We start from the raw sequence: 14,950 nt of genomic DNA, 5'->3' as shown, positions 1-14,950 counted from the left end.
GCTGGTTCACTGCCCGAGTGGCCACAACAGCCAGAGCTGAGCCAGTCCAAAACCAGGAGCCAGGAGTTTCTTCCAGGTCTCCCACACAGGTGCAGGGTCCTAAGCCTTCGGGGTCTACCTCTACTGCTTTCGTAGGCCACAAGTGGGGAGCTGAATGGGAAGTGGAGCAACCAAGATAAGAACTGACACCCGTATGGGATCCTGGTGCTTGCAAGGCGAGAATTTAGCCACTAGGCTGTCGCGTGGGGCTCCACCTCTACTTCTAGTTTGTCTTTTCTGTTCATTGATTTGTTGATTTGTTCATTTGATTCATTCAGAGAATTGCGGGTGTGGGAATAATACAACTAGAGACTTCTACACGCATACACCACACACATGCACACCACACCCCACCACACAAACATATACACACAACACCATATACACCTCTCACATCACGCATGCTATATAGACACACACAGTGCACACACCCACAACCATACATAGCACACACACACCTACACATGCCATGCATGCCGCACACATGGGCAGGCACACACACCACACATACCTTCCTCACGTACATAAGCACATCACACACACACAGACCACACCTATAAGCACACACCACACACATTACACACATCTGACAGGGACAGGACGGGGGTACCAGGCAGAGACCAAGGGCGGAGTCCCCGCTCCCCGCGTCTGGCTCCTGTCGGCCTCTCTGGACAAGGTCTGCTTCTTCCCTGGCCCAGCTCTGCTGTGTAACGGGAGGGTATCGCACACACCTCGCTTTAACTGCTGGGTAATAGTCGCTTGTGTAGTCAGAACATGCTTTTAAGGACTCGTTGCCAGAGGCGTTGGAGCATCGCTCTGTCGTTACCTCCTTTTTATCTTGTCTCTGTCTCCTAAATGATTTTTAAAATACGCCCAGTGCAGGGTTAACTCTAAGAGCCCATGGAAGTCTCTGGAAGGATTCCCTCATGGTGCCTGCCTCCTGGGGTCCCAGCTGCCAGAGCCAAGAGCCATGCGGTGGTGGGGATTGGAAGCCCCCCCTGGCAGCCGGTGGTGGGGCTCAGAAGTCAGTAGACCTACAGTAAACCCACTACCAAGCTGCTCAAGTTGTGTACTGGCTTCAGAATGGTGTCACTCATCTCCAAAAGAACCTTGGCAGAAAAAAAAGTCCCCCTCTCTCCAGAAGGCGAAGCTTGATGGGTGATAAGAGCCATTCTTGGAGGATGTGGGTTTGTGAGAGAAAACCCCTGTGCTCTGAGAGACCCCTTGGAGCTGCAGCAGAGCTGGGGCGGGGGGTGGCGCTGCGCTTCCTGGAAAGCCTGGCCTGTCTCTGCCCTGGCACACTTTGTCATTCACACCCCCTCCGTCCCCTGCCGCACCCAGCAAGTCTGTACGGTAGGCTCCCCGCCCCACCAGCAGCACACACTGCAACTATTGAAAACTGAGTTTCAATAGCAGGTTTGCTATCATCCAGTGATTAATCGTGCTCTAAAAGTGATCATGGCCAGCACGGCACCTCTCCCTTTCTTTCTCTCTCTTTCTTTCTTTCTTTCTTTCTTTCTTTCTTTCTTTCTTTCTTTCTTTCTTTCTTTCTTTCTTTCTTCCTTCCTTCCTTCCTTCCTTCCTTCCTTTCTTTTCTGTACATATTTTCAAACTAACCCTGTTTAGAAAAGAGAACGTTCTGGAAGGCATTGTATTTTAACTTTTACCCCATATTTCCTATTCTTGTTGTTTTTCCAAAGGAACCTAAGACGCTTCCCGTGCGGTATCTCTTTCACGGACAGCACAGGGATTTCTAAAGATGAAGTTAGCTCTTGAAAGGATTGTGTCAGAGAATGCTGCCCTTGCCAGGAGCAGGCTGTCAGTGCCCGCTCGCACCCAGGCTCGGCCGCCACTGCCGACTTCACACCTGATCTTCGCTGCCCTTGTCTTTGCGTGTTAGGATACAGTTTAACAGGCCACGCTTGAACTTGCAATTTACAGAGACAAAACAGGAAGTGGTTGTACCCCGATCTCACCCACCCCCATGGCTGCAAATATTCAAGAAAAGGGTGAAGCCGTTTTTCACGGTTTGAGCTGAGCTGTCTTCCTTGTGCTCGGATAAGCTGTAGGATGGCCTCCAAGGGCACATTCGGTTTTGTTTTGGATCGTTTTAGAAATTCCGTGGTGTCAGAAGTGTGTTTTTTCCAGTCTTGCTCGTGGTGCCTGATTCACGCTCATCACTTCTTGTTTTTAAAGGGTTACAGGCACGCTGGCCAAAGCACATTTCAGTTTTGAGCTCGAGTGGTCGTTCCCGCGGCCCCACTCAGCTCGGCTCGTGCCTCTGAAGCCTCTCTCCCCGTGATGCCCTTACAGGAGTTCGTGAGTGTCTGGGTCCGGGACCCCAGGATCCAGAAGGAGGATTTCTGGCACTCTTACATTGACTACGAGATCTGCATCCATGTGAGTATGAACCTGCTGGGCACCGGCAGCCACAGGCACGGTGGGGGTGGAGGACACACGGCCACTGGGGACCTGGCATTGGGCACCGGCAGCCTCAGGCACAGTAGGGGTGGAGGACGCATGGTCACTGGGGATCTGGCATTGGGCACTGGCAGCCGCAGGCGTGGTGTGGGTGGAGGACACACGGCCACTGGGGACCTGGCATTGGGCACCGGCAGCCTCAGGCACGGTGGGGGTGGAGAACACACGGCCACTGGGGACCTGGCATTGGGCACTGGCAGCCTCAGGCGCGGTGGGGGTGGAGGACGACCCACCACTGGGGACCTGGTATTGGGCACCGGCAGCCGCAGGCGCACTGGGGGTGGAGGACACACGGCCGCTGGGGACCTGGCATTGGGATTCTTAAGTTTTTTCTAATTCAAAGAACTGAATCTGAACGATGAATGTTTGTATTTCTAAAGTTTAAACATGACCTATTTGAATTCTGGATTCTACCTTCATTCCTATGAATGATTCAGTATTTGTTGTTTTGCTGTATGAAGATGCAAAAAGGTCTAGAAAGTCTTTTTTTAAGATATATATATATTTAAATTTGAAAAGCAGAGTTACAGAGCCAAGGAGAGACAGAAAGAGATCTTCTGTCCACTGAATCACTCCTCAAGTGGACACAACGGCTGGAGATGAGCCGATCCGAAGCCAGGAGCCAGGAGCTTCCTCCTGGTCTGCCACATGGGTGTGGGGACTTTTCCAGGCTCTAAGAAGTGAGCTGGGTGCTTAGCCTACTACGTTGTGGCACCAGCCCTTGGAAAGTCTGGCTCATTCATGGTATGTCTTTGTGGTGTTTCTGGGTGGCACGTTGCCTTGTGACCTCAAGGTTTTGAGAGGATGTGGAGTTCCTTGAAGAGAAGGCAGGCACAGACTCAGGGATGGGGGCAGGAAGCAGTGACTGAGCGCACCGAATCGACCCTGGCCTAGATTCAGGGGGATTCACAGGAGGGGTCAGCACCTAGAAGCGACACATGGGATTCGGAAACGAGACCCTGCTACCCCTCCTGGAGAGTGAGCGGCCTGTGGGCACCCAGGATGGTTTTGAACGAGAAGCAGCGGGCATTTCCTTGAGGGGCCAGGTCGTGGGCTGTGTCAGCCTTGAGGCCCATGGAGCCTCTGTCGCAGACTCCCCGTTTCTGGCAGCTGTGGCCAGAAGCAGCCCGTGCGTGTGACTGTACCCAGTGCGTCTTTGTCTGCGCCGGCAGAGCACCGGCTTGGCCTGACCCAGGCAGCCGGCGTCTGTTGGCCCCTAATCATGAGGATCCCAAGTTTGCTCATTGGGTTTCATCTGGATTTCCTCATGAGGGCATGGAACCAGGCTGCCCAGCACAAGGGAAAGTGAAACTGTGTGTGTGTGTGCCCTCTTCCTAGTGCCAACTGCTAATGTTGGCATTTTGGACACCCTGACGCTTTCTCCTTTTTGCTCCCCATCTTCCCTTCTCCTTACCCTATCCCACCTCCAGTTCAGCAAGTCAATCAGGACACCCAGAGCTGCTTGTTTGGTGGCTGGGAATAGGCTGATGCCAGGATATGGTATCTCTGAGTTTTGTTTTGGTTTTACTTTTCGAGTTTACACTAGAAGGTGTATTCTGAGCATATAAGCATAAGCATTGGACCCAAAATGATTCCTTCGTTCCCTTTTTAAAAAAAGATTTATTTATTTTTATTACAAAGTCAGATATACAGAGAGGCGGAGAGACAGAGAGGAAGATCTTCCGTCGGATGATTCACTCCCCAAGTGGCTGCAACTGCTGGAGCTGTGTGATCCGAAGCCAGGAGCCAGTGCCTCTTCCGGGTCTCCCACACGGGTGCAGGATCCCAAGGTTTTGGGCCATCCTTAACTGCTTTCCCAGGCCACAAGCAGCGAATGGGATGGGAAGCAGAGCCGGTGGGATTAGAAGCATTACCCATATGGGATCCCTGTGTGGGCAAGGCGAGGACTTTAGCTACCAGGCTATTGCGCTGAGCCCCTTAGTTCCCTTTTAAAACTTCCTCTTGAAGTGTTTTGAGTCTTCGGCACACACTTTCCAGTAAACACGAGGTTTAATTACCTTCAGGAAGTAATCAAGGTGTAGGTTCTACCCTGCCACTGGAATACCAGGGTGCTACAGGAAGTTCATGGAAAATGGAATTAAAAGGTAAGTTCCTCGTGGTACGGTGCCTCATTTATTATAGATGTGTGTTGTTGTTGCACACTCCGAAGGACACTCGCAGGGAGCCACGTGACCTGAGAACCCTGCCTTCACAAGCCAGGGATGACAGGGCCCGCAGGCCTCGTCACGGGTGGAGGTGCTCTGGCATTGCTCTGATGCGCTAAGTTGACCATGGCTCGGTGGTTGGTGCAGTCCCGCAAGCCAGGCTAGAGGAACTTAACCCCCTGGCGGTCTCAGCAGAGCTGGGTCCTGACGGTCTCCTGTGTGCTGCACAGCTGTTAGCGGCATGGGCGGGCAGCAGCACCAGGAAGTCTCCATCTAGCTTTGCTGGTGGAGTGGCTGGTGGTTGGCTCGATTGAAATGAACCTCAGGTGACCCGCAGCCCTCATATCCCTGGATGGGTGTGGTGAACCAGGAGCCCCTGGGCTGGCCAATGTCCCACAGCTTCTCCCTCCCCTGTGGACGTAGGACCCAGAGAGGCAGCTCAGTCCACGTGGGCGTCACATGGCTGTCTAGGTGTTGACATCCACAGTGATGGTGAACAGTGACTGCTCACTTTGTCCCCAGGGAGCACGAAAGAGAGGGAGAGAGCGCCCAGGGTAGGATGCTTTGACATTCACCCTCAGACGTCACAGTGCCCCAGTGTTCCCCATCCCCCCATCTCCCCACCCTGGCAGGATTGGACACCAGATGGTCAGAGAGGGTGGGCTCTCTCCTGGGCCAGTGACCCTTCTGTGTGCGTCCCCTGTGACTCTGAATCCTGGGGTTGGCTGTGCCTGACGTCCCAGGGGCAGGATCTCCTGGTTCCCTGGGGAACAACGCAGGGCTCACGGAGTGGTGGGGAAGGGATTTTTGACATCATACACATCTTAAAGGCGTTTGTTTCTCAAACTATAGGGGAAAGATCATGAAGTCAGTGCAAATAGAATATTATTATTGCTTGAAACGAGTCTGAACCGAGATGGAAGCCCTGCAGGCTGGGTTAGGCTGCGGCCTCTGCAGGTGGCTTTTCTGGAGCAGGAAGGAACCCCACGCATGCCCACCACTCCTGTGGCCGGTGACATTCGCCAGGGGTTCCCTGCAGCCCAGCAAGCCAGAGACTCAGCCCGGCCTCCCCTCTTGGGCGCCTCGGCCTATGGCTTCCTTCTGTGTGTTGTGCAGGTGGGCCAGTGAGAGCGCCCACCCCACGCTCCTGCCTTCAGATCCCACTTCTTTCGCAGCTGCCAGGGAACTGGCGGTGCCCCCGAGTTTGCTGGGTGACGTCCCACCAAGGGCCGTGACCAGGGAGTTCCAGTTCCCAGAAGAACCCTCTAACTGCATGGCTGTGGGTTCTCCGAGGGCGTCTCGGTCCCTTACACTGTGGGCTCTGATCCAACCTGGGAAGCAAGACTCGTGGCCTTGAGAGCCGGCAGTGCCTTTCACGCAGCTCGCGCCCGCCAACCAGCCTGGCCCTCGGCTCAGCTCGGCTTAAACTTTGGTTGGGATGGATGGCTCCTGGGATGGCGTGTGACGTGGCTGTTTGCTGAGATGCCCCTCCTGCTTTGTGTCCCCCCCCGGGCAGACCAATAGCATGTGCTTCACTATGAAGACGTCGTGTGTGCGACGGCGATACCGGGAGTTCGTGTGGCTGCGGCAGCGGCTGCAGAGCAACGCCCTGCTGGTGTGAGTGACCCAGACGGGTGAGGGGTCTTGGGGCTGTGGCATGTGTGTGGTAAAACCCTTTTTGATGTGAAATCAGAGGCCTTTAGAGATGGGTTTTTCTTTAAAGTTAGCTGGTTGCCTTATTGAATGGCCTTATTGTATAACCATATTATGTGTATACATGTATATATAATAGTTATGTAATAGCTGTGAGATAATTACTGTCATGTATAATTTGCCTCTTGAGTCAATCTTTTTTTAAAAATCCTTTTTTTTTTAACCTTCTCCAAAGGCAAGTGCCAGAACTTCCATCTAAAAACCTGTTTTTCAACATGAACAATCGCCAGCACGTGGACCAGCGCAGGCAGGGGCTGGAAGATTTCCTCCGAAAGTAAGTGCCCCAGCCAGGGCAGCCAGAAGGGGGGTGTGTGTGTGTGTGTGTGTGTGTGTGTGTGTGTGTGTGTGTGTGTGTGTGTGTGTGTGTGTGTGTACGGAGGGGTGGCACAGGCGCCCCAGCAGGTGCACTGCCTGTGTCAGAGCGCCATCTTGTGGCTCCTGCCACGTGGTGCATGTGTGGGAACAGGTCTTGTGAAGGAAAACAGCGCATCAGGGGTTCCTGAAACTAGATTCAAGGCACATACACGGTCTGCTGGGAAACAGACTTGCCTTCTCGCCACAAGGGCACCAGGCAGGAACAGTCCTCATTTACACAATGTGGGATTGGCCAACCCAGATGAGCTTGCCCCGGGGGCTGCCACAGACAAGCGCTTGCGAAAAATTATTGCGTTAACTTTTTAGTTAACCTGCAATGTCTATCTCCACTTCCCCACTCCCGAATGCTGGGATACCCACCTTACGGGAGGCCGACTCAGACCGCCTGGCTCGTGCCCTGGCTCTGCTGCTTATCAGCTGGGGACACAGGCAAGCCTTGGACCTCCTGTGTGCCTTTTATTTTTTCTATGTCTAAAATGGGGTGATAACCCCGTAAGGTTCCCGATAGGCTTCAGATGATGACTGCCGTCTGGGTGTTGGTGCCTCTTTCTGTTTCACTCCTCCCAGACAGGAAGTAGCTCTGAGGTTGTTTGTCTGACTTCCCAGTTCATAAACGAGGAACTAAACATCGAGCTACATAGACGTGCCCGAGTCCAGGCGCTTGAATTCCCATCCTTCTTAGAGCTTTTCCATCCACTGGTTTGCTCCCCAGGTGACCACACATAATAACCCAGGCTGGGCGCCATCGGGCTTGGGTTGCCGTTGAGAGGGCTCCTAGAACCCATGCAGGGCGGTGGTGACTGTCACCTGACCGCTGGGAAGGACTCTGAGGACCCTGTGGGGCTCCTGCATGTAGCACATCTGGCTCAGGGGAGCAGAGAGGCCCTGGCCGTGTGCTGGAGAGATGGCACTGCATGGAACTTGCACAAATGCCTGTCCTGGTGGGGCTTCCGTTTTTTATTTGATTTATTTGAAAGGTAGAGTAGAAGAGAGAGAGATATTTATCCGCTGGTTCCTCAAATGGCCACGGTGGCTGGTTGGGATTGGACGAGGCAGGAGCCAGGAGCCAGGAGCTTCTTCTAGATCTCCCATACGGATGTAGGGGCCCAAACTCTTGGGTCATCCTCCACTGTTTTCCCAGGTGCATGGGAGGGGAACTAGATTGGAAGTGAAACATCCGGGACTTGAACCAGCACCCCATATGGAATGTGGGTGCCACAGATGGCAGCTTGACCTGCTGCACCACAGTGCTGGCTCTGAAGCTTCCATTCTTGCAAGGAAACATGCTGTATGTACCAAGGGCTTTGGCTAGATTCATGACGACTGCATCCCAGAAAGACCTGGTGTTCTCCTGTGGTGTGACTCGTCCCACCACAGGGTGTGAGCGAGTTCTTAACCAAGTGGCTGTATCCAGGCCTGCCCTGCCTGCTGCGGCCCCTGCTCTTTCCACACCGCTGCCGAGAGGTGGCAGCGCAGATGCAGGGCTGAGGTCCACTTGCCCAGAGTGTGGACTGCAGGCTCCCCCAGCCTCGGCCCTGGGGCCCCAGCCAAGTCCTGAGCCTGGCCCTGTGGCCCAGGTGGCTCTGCCAGTTGCCCATCAAGCAGGACCAGCTGTCCACTGCTTCACCTGACTTTTTGAGGGCCTCAGGAAATTACAGCATCGTGGTGATAAGAGGCTTACGTCAGAACTTTGTAGTATGGATTTGTGAAATCTGGCTTTTATGTTTGTTTTGTGCCAGAGGCACTGTAGAAGTGAAGCCAAGATGTCCCTGTGTGTGTGTGTGTGTGTGTGTGTGTGTGTGTGTATTCTGGTTGTGCATTTCATTTTTAGGTCATATACGAAACAATACATATTTAATAATGAAGTATACATCCAGGTGGAATTTCATAGAAAAATGATAAAATTGACCAGATGCCATTGATTGAATAGCTGTCACACGTGGCATTTTGTATGTCTTGTTCTAATACTTAATATAGTCTTAGAAGTTGGGTATTACCTCAGCCTTATTTTTTTTTTAAGGTTTTGTTTATTTTAAAGGTAGAGTTACAAAGAGAAGAGAGACAGAGAGAGAGAGAGATCTTCCATCTGATGGTTCACACCCCGAATGGCTACCAGTGGCTAGGCTGTGCCAGGCTGAGGCCAAGAGCGAGGAGCCTCCTTTGGGCCTCACACTTGGGCGCAGGGACCCCCAAACACTTGAGCCATCTTCCACTGCCCTCTCAGACACTGCCATATGGAGGTGGGTCAGAAGTGGAGCAGCCAGGGCTTGAACTGGTGTCCATAAGGGAAGCCGGCACTGCAGGCAGCGCCTTAAGTGCCATTTCCATTTCAGCTTAGTTTTACAGATAAAGCAATCGTGGGAAAGGCAGAGGCACTGCATGCAACAGAGACTTTACAGTTAGCAGAACTCTAAGTCTAGCTAAATGTAAGCAGTACGCTTCCAAATACATCCACTTTCTTCTTCCGTCTTAGGTTTCATCCTCCTCGTGTATTCTTTCTCTAATTATCAAGTGAAAGTCGTTTCTAATGTTGCTGGAAGCAAGCTGCACGCGCAGTTCTGCCCCTGGTGGCGCCACCGGGATAGGGGGCCGGCCCATTGCCGTGACTCTGACGTTGTAGCTTGGTGCTCCTTAACAGTTTAAAGGATGTTACAGCTTTTCTTTTTCACAGATAGCTACTACCACCGGGACACTACAGCTGGCCACATCCACCCCCACCTCCCACACCTGCCTACAGACACAGACACACTGTGCACACACACACACAGACACACACACACACACCTTTGATGCTCTTGCATTCAATAGAGGGCACCACAGCCCAGATCATGAATGTTTTCACTAAGATGTATGTTTCTCATGGCGAAGAGATGAACAGGTTGTGTGAAATTCTTTTCCTTCATGTCTGTGCAGCTGCTAACTTCCCACGCACTGTACAGATGTGTGCACCTCGCTGTGCCGGACTCAGTAAGGCCGGAACATGCTTAGCAGGGATTAAGTAATCCTTCATCTCCTAGAACATCCTCAACGGAGCCTGTCATGTTTACATATATGCATGCTTGTATCTATAGCTAGATTTCTATTTAAATATATACAGGTTCAGTTGAGCGGGGGATAGGATATAACATAGTAATGCTTGTATGGATTCAATTAAGGATATTCTAGGATAGCAAGATTATTAATGTGTATAATACAACATATATATATATATATATACAGGTTCAGATGAGAGTATTGTAGGATACGCAGAATTGTTGGATATATATTGTGTGTATATTATATATATATATATAAAAGCAATGAAATCATGTTGAGGAAAACCAGATCTTCAGCTGTGTTTGATTCAGGGGAAAAAACAAGAACCTGGTTTTGACCCTGTTGTTTCAGTCTGTCATGGGAAAAGGGAGCCCTTCAACCGGTGCTGTAATTTCTTTTCAAAAATTCCTTTAAAATTCCAAGGCGCTATATTTTGCTCCTTCTGAAAAGGCTTGAAAACCACATATATTCCTTTTTTTTTAATAGAAGCTTCTAAAAGTGACATTTTTATTGACTATTCTACAAAGTACCTTTTATATTAAATTTCAACTTGATGTGCCGCTATTCGATTTGTTTGTGGAAAATATGGCCCAGAGATGACGAAGGAAAAAAAAATTGCATTTAAACCTTACTGGAGGCGGTAATCACACGCCCCCTAATGGACAAGACACCCCAGCTAGGCTCGAGACACGCTGTAATCCACAGGGACGCACATTTAAAATTTCCAGATGAAATACCTGGCTGCAAAATAGAAAGCATAAATACATTCGAATCGCCGTGAGTTTTTGTCAGACTCATGTCCGTGCAGTACGGTGGGGCACAGTGAGCGGGCGAGAGAGAAAGGAGGGGAGGACTGAGTTGCGGGGAGCCTGAGCCTGGCCCTGCCACTCCTCCCTCCCTCCCTCCTAGCTGTCAGTTGGGTGTGCTCCCGGTGTCCTCCCCTCCGTGTCCTCCAGATGGCAGCGTTGAGCAGAAAACACCAGGAAAGAATGAGTCGCATCCAGGCGCAGTAAAATTGGAAATTGAATTATAGCTGGAGAAAAAAAAGGACAGTCGCCTTGAGATCCCGATCGCTCTGGACTCGGATCACTCGTGTTTGCTGTACCCATGTGTTGGGTTACCAGCAAGTTAATAACCGTGCGCCAGTTGTTCCAGGCTCAGCAGAATTGTTTCAGACGTGAAATAAAGCTAAAATGAATTTGTGTCCAATATCATTGGCATTAGTGCTCATTACTTTTGTGGGGGCAATGCCTCAAACCATCTAAAATCAATTTGAAAGATTACCCATTATTTTATAAAGAGAATAAAACACATTTCCAACAGAAATAAAGCAGCGAGTACTGTGCCAGGAACAGTGACTTGTCAGGGAGAGACCCGCAGGAAACTCCTGCTGAAGCCACAGGAGACGTGCGGCCGAGCCGGCTCCGGCTCCCAGGGGGCCCCTGCCGCGGCGTGTGACTCTGGTGTTAATCTGAAGTATTTAGAACAAGAATGGTAAACATTTATAAAGGTAGAAGAGACATCTCAGAGAGTAGTAAAAGGAATCCTCTGCTGGGCTGGCTCCCTGTCCGGGGGCATTCCATCCTTCTCCCTGTGGCATGGTCACGCTCTGGGGTAGCTGGGGCAGGGGACGTGAGGGTGGAAGACAGCGTGTCTTGGCCATCCCTGTTAGAAAATTGGACCCGTCCCCCTTCGGAAGCAGGAAAAGAGCAGGTGTGGAAAACAGGAACTCCGGGTTCTGCTTCTGTGCGTGTTTAGACGACTTGCCTCTTGGCAGGACAGAGCTGTTTAACTTGGAAGAATAAGGGCTTGTTTGCTAACGACCTTGGGTTTTTTTTTTTTTAAACTGCATTAATATGAATGGCCAAAGGAGATTTTTTTTTCCCAGTGACTTATTTAAATATGCAGAACTTAGGGTTCATTTGGCCTGCAGTGCATGACTGGTTTTGTTTGTTTGTTCGTTTGTTTTGTTTTGTTTCAGAGCTCTCCTGTAGGGGTGGGGGGCCTCCCATGTGGAACAGTGTTCCCCTGTTGTCCTGCACATCTGGGCTTAATGTCTTGAGTTGTATCAAGACTGAACTCTTGATCGACTACACATCTGAGTGTCAAAATGTTCACATTCTTTGACTTGGTTTCCGACTTTCAGACCCGCCCGGCAGACAGAACACACGCTTGTGGAGGTGCCGCGTGGGCAGCTGCCCCTCCTGTGTGCCACGCCGTGTGGCTGTGGCTGGAGCCGTTTGTAAACTTGGATTTTATGAATGTGGGAACACCAGCGTACCCTTGCTGCAAAAGCCATATTTCAAATCAGATTCCTTTCATTTGGTTGCTTGTTTTGACAGTACCATGATCCAGAGGCAATCAGGATTCCAGAGGAAAGGTTGCAGAAAAGAAAACTCACCTCTCAAAATGAGCTCCTGCAAACTTGAACTGACAAAGTTGCTCAGCTTCCAAAATGAAAGACGCACTGTGCAGTGCGTCAGCTCCTTCTTCTAACGTTTAATAGTAGTTGAAAGTTTTGATGTTTTCCTGACAGCCTGTGCAGTGAAGATCACTGGGTTGACATGCTGTCGGCAGCAGGAAGCTTTTTTTTTTTAAAGTGGCGTACATTTCTGGGCCCACCTGATCAAAATATTTGTGTAATTAATCCACATGGTCATAGCAGATGCTTAAAGCAAAGAAGTGTCCTTGAAGGTCTTGCTGGCGCAGATGTCTCCCACGATCAATGTTTCTGCTTACTCACATTTCCGAATGAAATACTCTGAGTTAACATAGGGTTGCACACCCCTAGAGGGGAGGTGCCCGGGAGTGGACGCGAGGTGGATCCCGGGAGAAGAAGGCCTGGAGTGGCACGTGGCGCCCACCCCCACGCTCCGGAACACTGGGTGCGTGCGTGTGTGTGTGTGTGTGTGTGTGCATGCACACGGCCGCTGACCCTGCCCGCTTGTTCTCTCACACCCAGGGTCCTGCAGAACGCGCTGCTGTTATCCGACAGCAGCCTCCACCTCTTCCTGCAGAGCCACCTCACCTCGGAGGACATCGAGGCCTGCGTGTCCGGGCAGACCAAGTACTCGGTGGAGGAGGCCATCCACAGGTTCGCCCTGATGAACAGGCGCTTCCCCGAGGAAGACGAGAAAGACAAGAGAGACCACGAGGCGGATTACGACTCGGAGAGGTGGGGGTCCCCGCGCGCCCAGGCTCCCACACACGTGTGTGTGTACAGACCCTCACACTCACTTCCCTTCCGTGTTGATGCAATCCTCAGATAATGAAAAAATTAATTGACTGAGATTTTATTGAGCTGTGACAGCTCATCATCGCAGTCTTCACACACACCTCCACACTGAATTAATGAATGCAGTCGGAATTCAATTATCTGCATTCTGATTATGTGACTTTCATTTAGTCAGACTTGAATTATTCGCGTTTAAATTATCTAGCTAAAAAAAAAATATCCAACCGCACTCCAAATGGCTAATTAAAAGTCCAAATTTCCTGTCTCTCTTTGTGACTGGAGATAATTAAAGTTCTCCTCTGTTACTCAGGCTTTGAGTGTGTTGTGAAAACCAATTTCCTCTTTTTATTATTTTTCCCCCCTCTCCCAGTTCGTCCTCCGGGCTTGGACACAGCAGTGATGACAGCAGCGCACAGGGCTGCAAAGGAAGCACCGATGGCCAGGAATCCTGAAGAGGGGCGGTGGCGACGTGACCGGCCGAGGGAGAGCAGATCGTGTCATTTCTGAGAGAGAAGAAAGCTTGTTAATAACACGTTCTTTACCAGGAGCTCACTGCCGCCACGCGGAGCTCTCCAAAGTCTTAGGGGCGGTGGCTGGGTCGCTTGTTAGCGGTTTGTTCTTTCTGTGTCGTCTCATCTCAAGCCAAGCTTTCATGAAAAGCTCCAAGCCTGTGAATGTGAAATTACCCTTTCCAGCCAAAACCCTCCCCGGCAAGCGGGATGCTGCCCTGAAGTGAAGCGAGTTAACATACACATTGAAAATGACCTCGTGGGTTTTATGGACTCGAGAGATGGGTCAACAACACAGGGTTAGGGTTAGGATAAGCAGGATGGGATGGGGGGGGGGGGCAGGCAGCATACTCTGCCGAGGGGTTTGATGGTATCCCCATCACCCCAGAGGGCAGCATCGGGGGACCCCACGGCCCCCTGACACAGGTGGGGGAGCCTCTCTGACAGCAGCAGGACACGTCCCTTTTGGACGTCGGAGAGAACTAGTTACACGTTCTGGAACCTTTGTAGTATTCTGTTTCCCACTGAAATGGAAAAATGGTCCCTATGAAGACACTTATTAAAATCATGTTTACACGGTAGGAAAAAAAAAAAAACAAATAATGCTGGTCATTGTCCTCACATTTGCCTCCTACACACTCAGAAGTACCATCTCCCTGTCCCCAATCAGCTGAAATAAACGGTTTCTGGAAACCAATCATTTGTTTTCATTATCATCGTGCAATTAGAGTTGCAGGTTAATGACTTACTTTCTGACACAATGTGCAATTTCTTATCACTAGATAACTCAGGATCAGTAGTAGTTGCTTATTACTTACAGGAAGAGTCTTACAAAAATTAATAAATTCAGTTTTCTCAGTAAGTAATGCAAAAACATTTTTAGAAAAGGAGACCAGCTTGCTCATTTCAGCTCCCTTCTTTTTTGATGTACTCCTGAACTGTGACCTCTTTTGGATAAAATGTTCCCCTCCCCTCCACCTTTTTTTTTTTTTTCTAGTGGCCCAAAGATAAGATGTCTTAGATAAACAACTTTGAACTTCACATTTCGGCTGAGGCAGCGTTTCTTGGGTAATTCTTGAAGTCCCTTCTGTGTCCAAAGGCACAAGTCGTCTCTGTGAGACTAGCAGGATGAGGTGTTTGTAAAACTGGGGTGCTGTGCTTTAATTACCCAGCCAGAGTTTTGCAGAGGTTGCTATATCAAGAACAGCTATTTTATTTAAAGAGGAGATTCAGAACTCTTGTATCATTAAAGTCTTTGAGACGAGTGTTTGGAAAAGCCAGTAGACATACCACAGAAAGCTAAGAAGCAACAGCAAAAAAAGATGTACATTTCTAATGCCATCTTTAACTTTTCCATTTTGGTTTGCTCTAAAGCATTACACTTTATGCTACTATTT

General features: G+C 50.3%; 1 protein-coding gene across 4 annotated transcripts in view; it reads left to right on the top strand.

Moving 5' to 3' along the window:
• SNX10 (sorting nexin 10) overlaps positions 1-14,242 on the top strand; it is a 45,170-nt gene extending 30,928 nt beyond the window's left edge. For 3 of the 4 annotated variants that reach the window (XM_040965063.1, XM_040965061.1, XM_040965062.1), the window contains exons 3-7: positions 2,353-2,439; positions 6,202-6,302; positions 6,574-6,672; positions 12,772-12,984; positions 13,415-14,242. In XM_040965063.1, coding sequence (XP_040820997.1) covers positions 2,353-2,439; positions 6,202-6,302; positions 6,574-6,672; positions 12,772-12,984; positions 13,415-13,496 — 582 coding nt within the window. In that variant the 3' untranslated portion in view covers positions 13,497-14,242. Of the gene's footprint in view, positions 1-2,352; positions 2,440-4,382; positions 4,626-6,201; positions 6,303-6,573; positions 6,673-12,771; positions 12,985-13,414 lie in introns of those variants that run through there. The other variant, XM_040965064.1, reaches the window with a different exon arrangement.
• The last annotated feature ends 708 nt before the right edge of the window (positions 14,243-14,950 follow it).

Source organism: Ochotona curzoniae, unplaced genomic scaffold, assembly GCF_017591425.1.
Source record: "Ochotona curzoniae isolate NIBS_2020 unplaced genomic scaffold, NIBS_Ocur_1.0 scaffold_3835, whole genome shotgun sequence".
NCBI lineage: Eukaryota > Metazoa > Chordata > Mammalia > Lagomorpha > Ochotonidae > Ochotona > Ochotona curzoniae.
The sequence above is the reverse complement of the archived record's forward strand: the minus strand, read 5'-3'. Positions and strand labels throughout refer to the sequence as shown.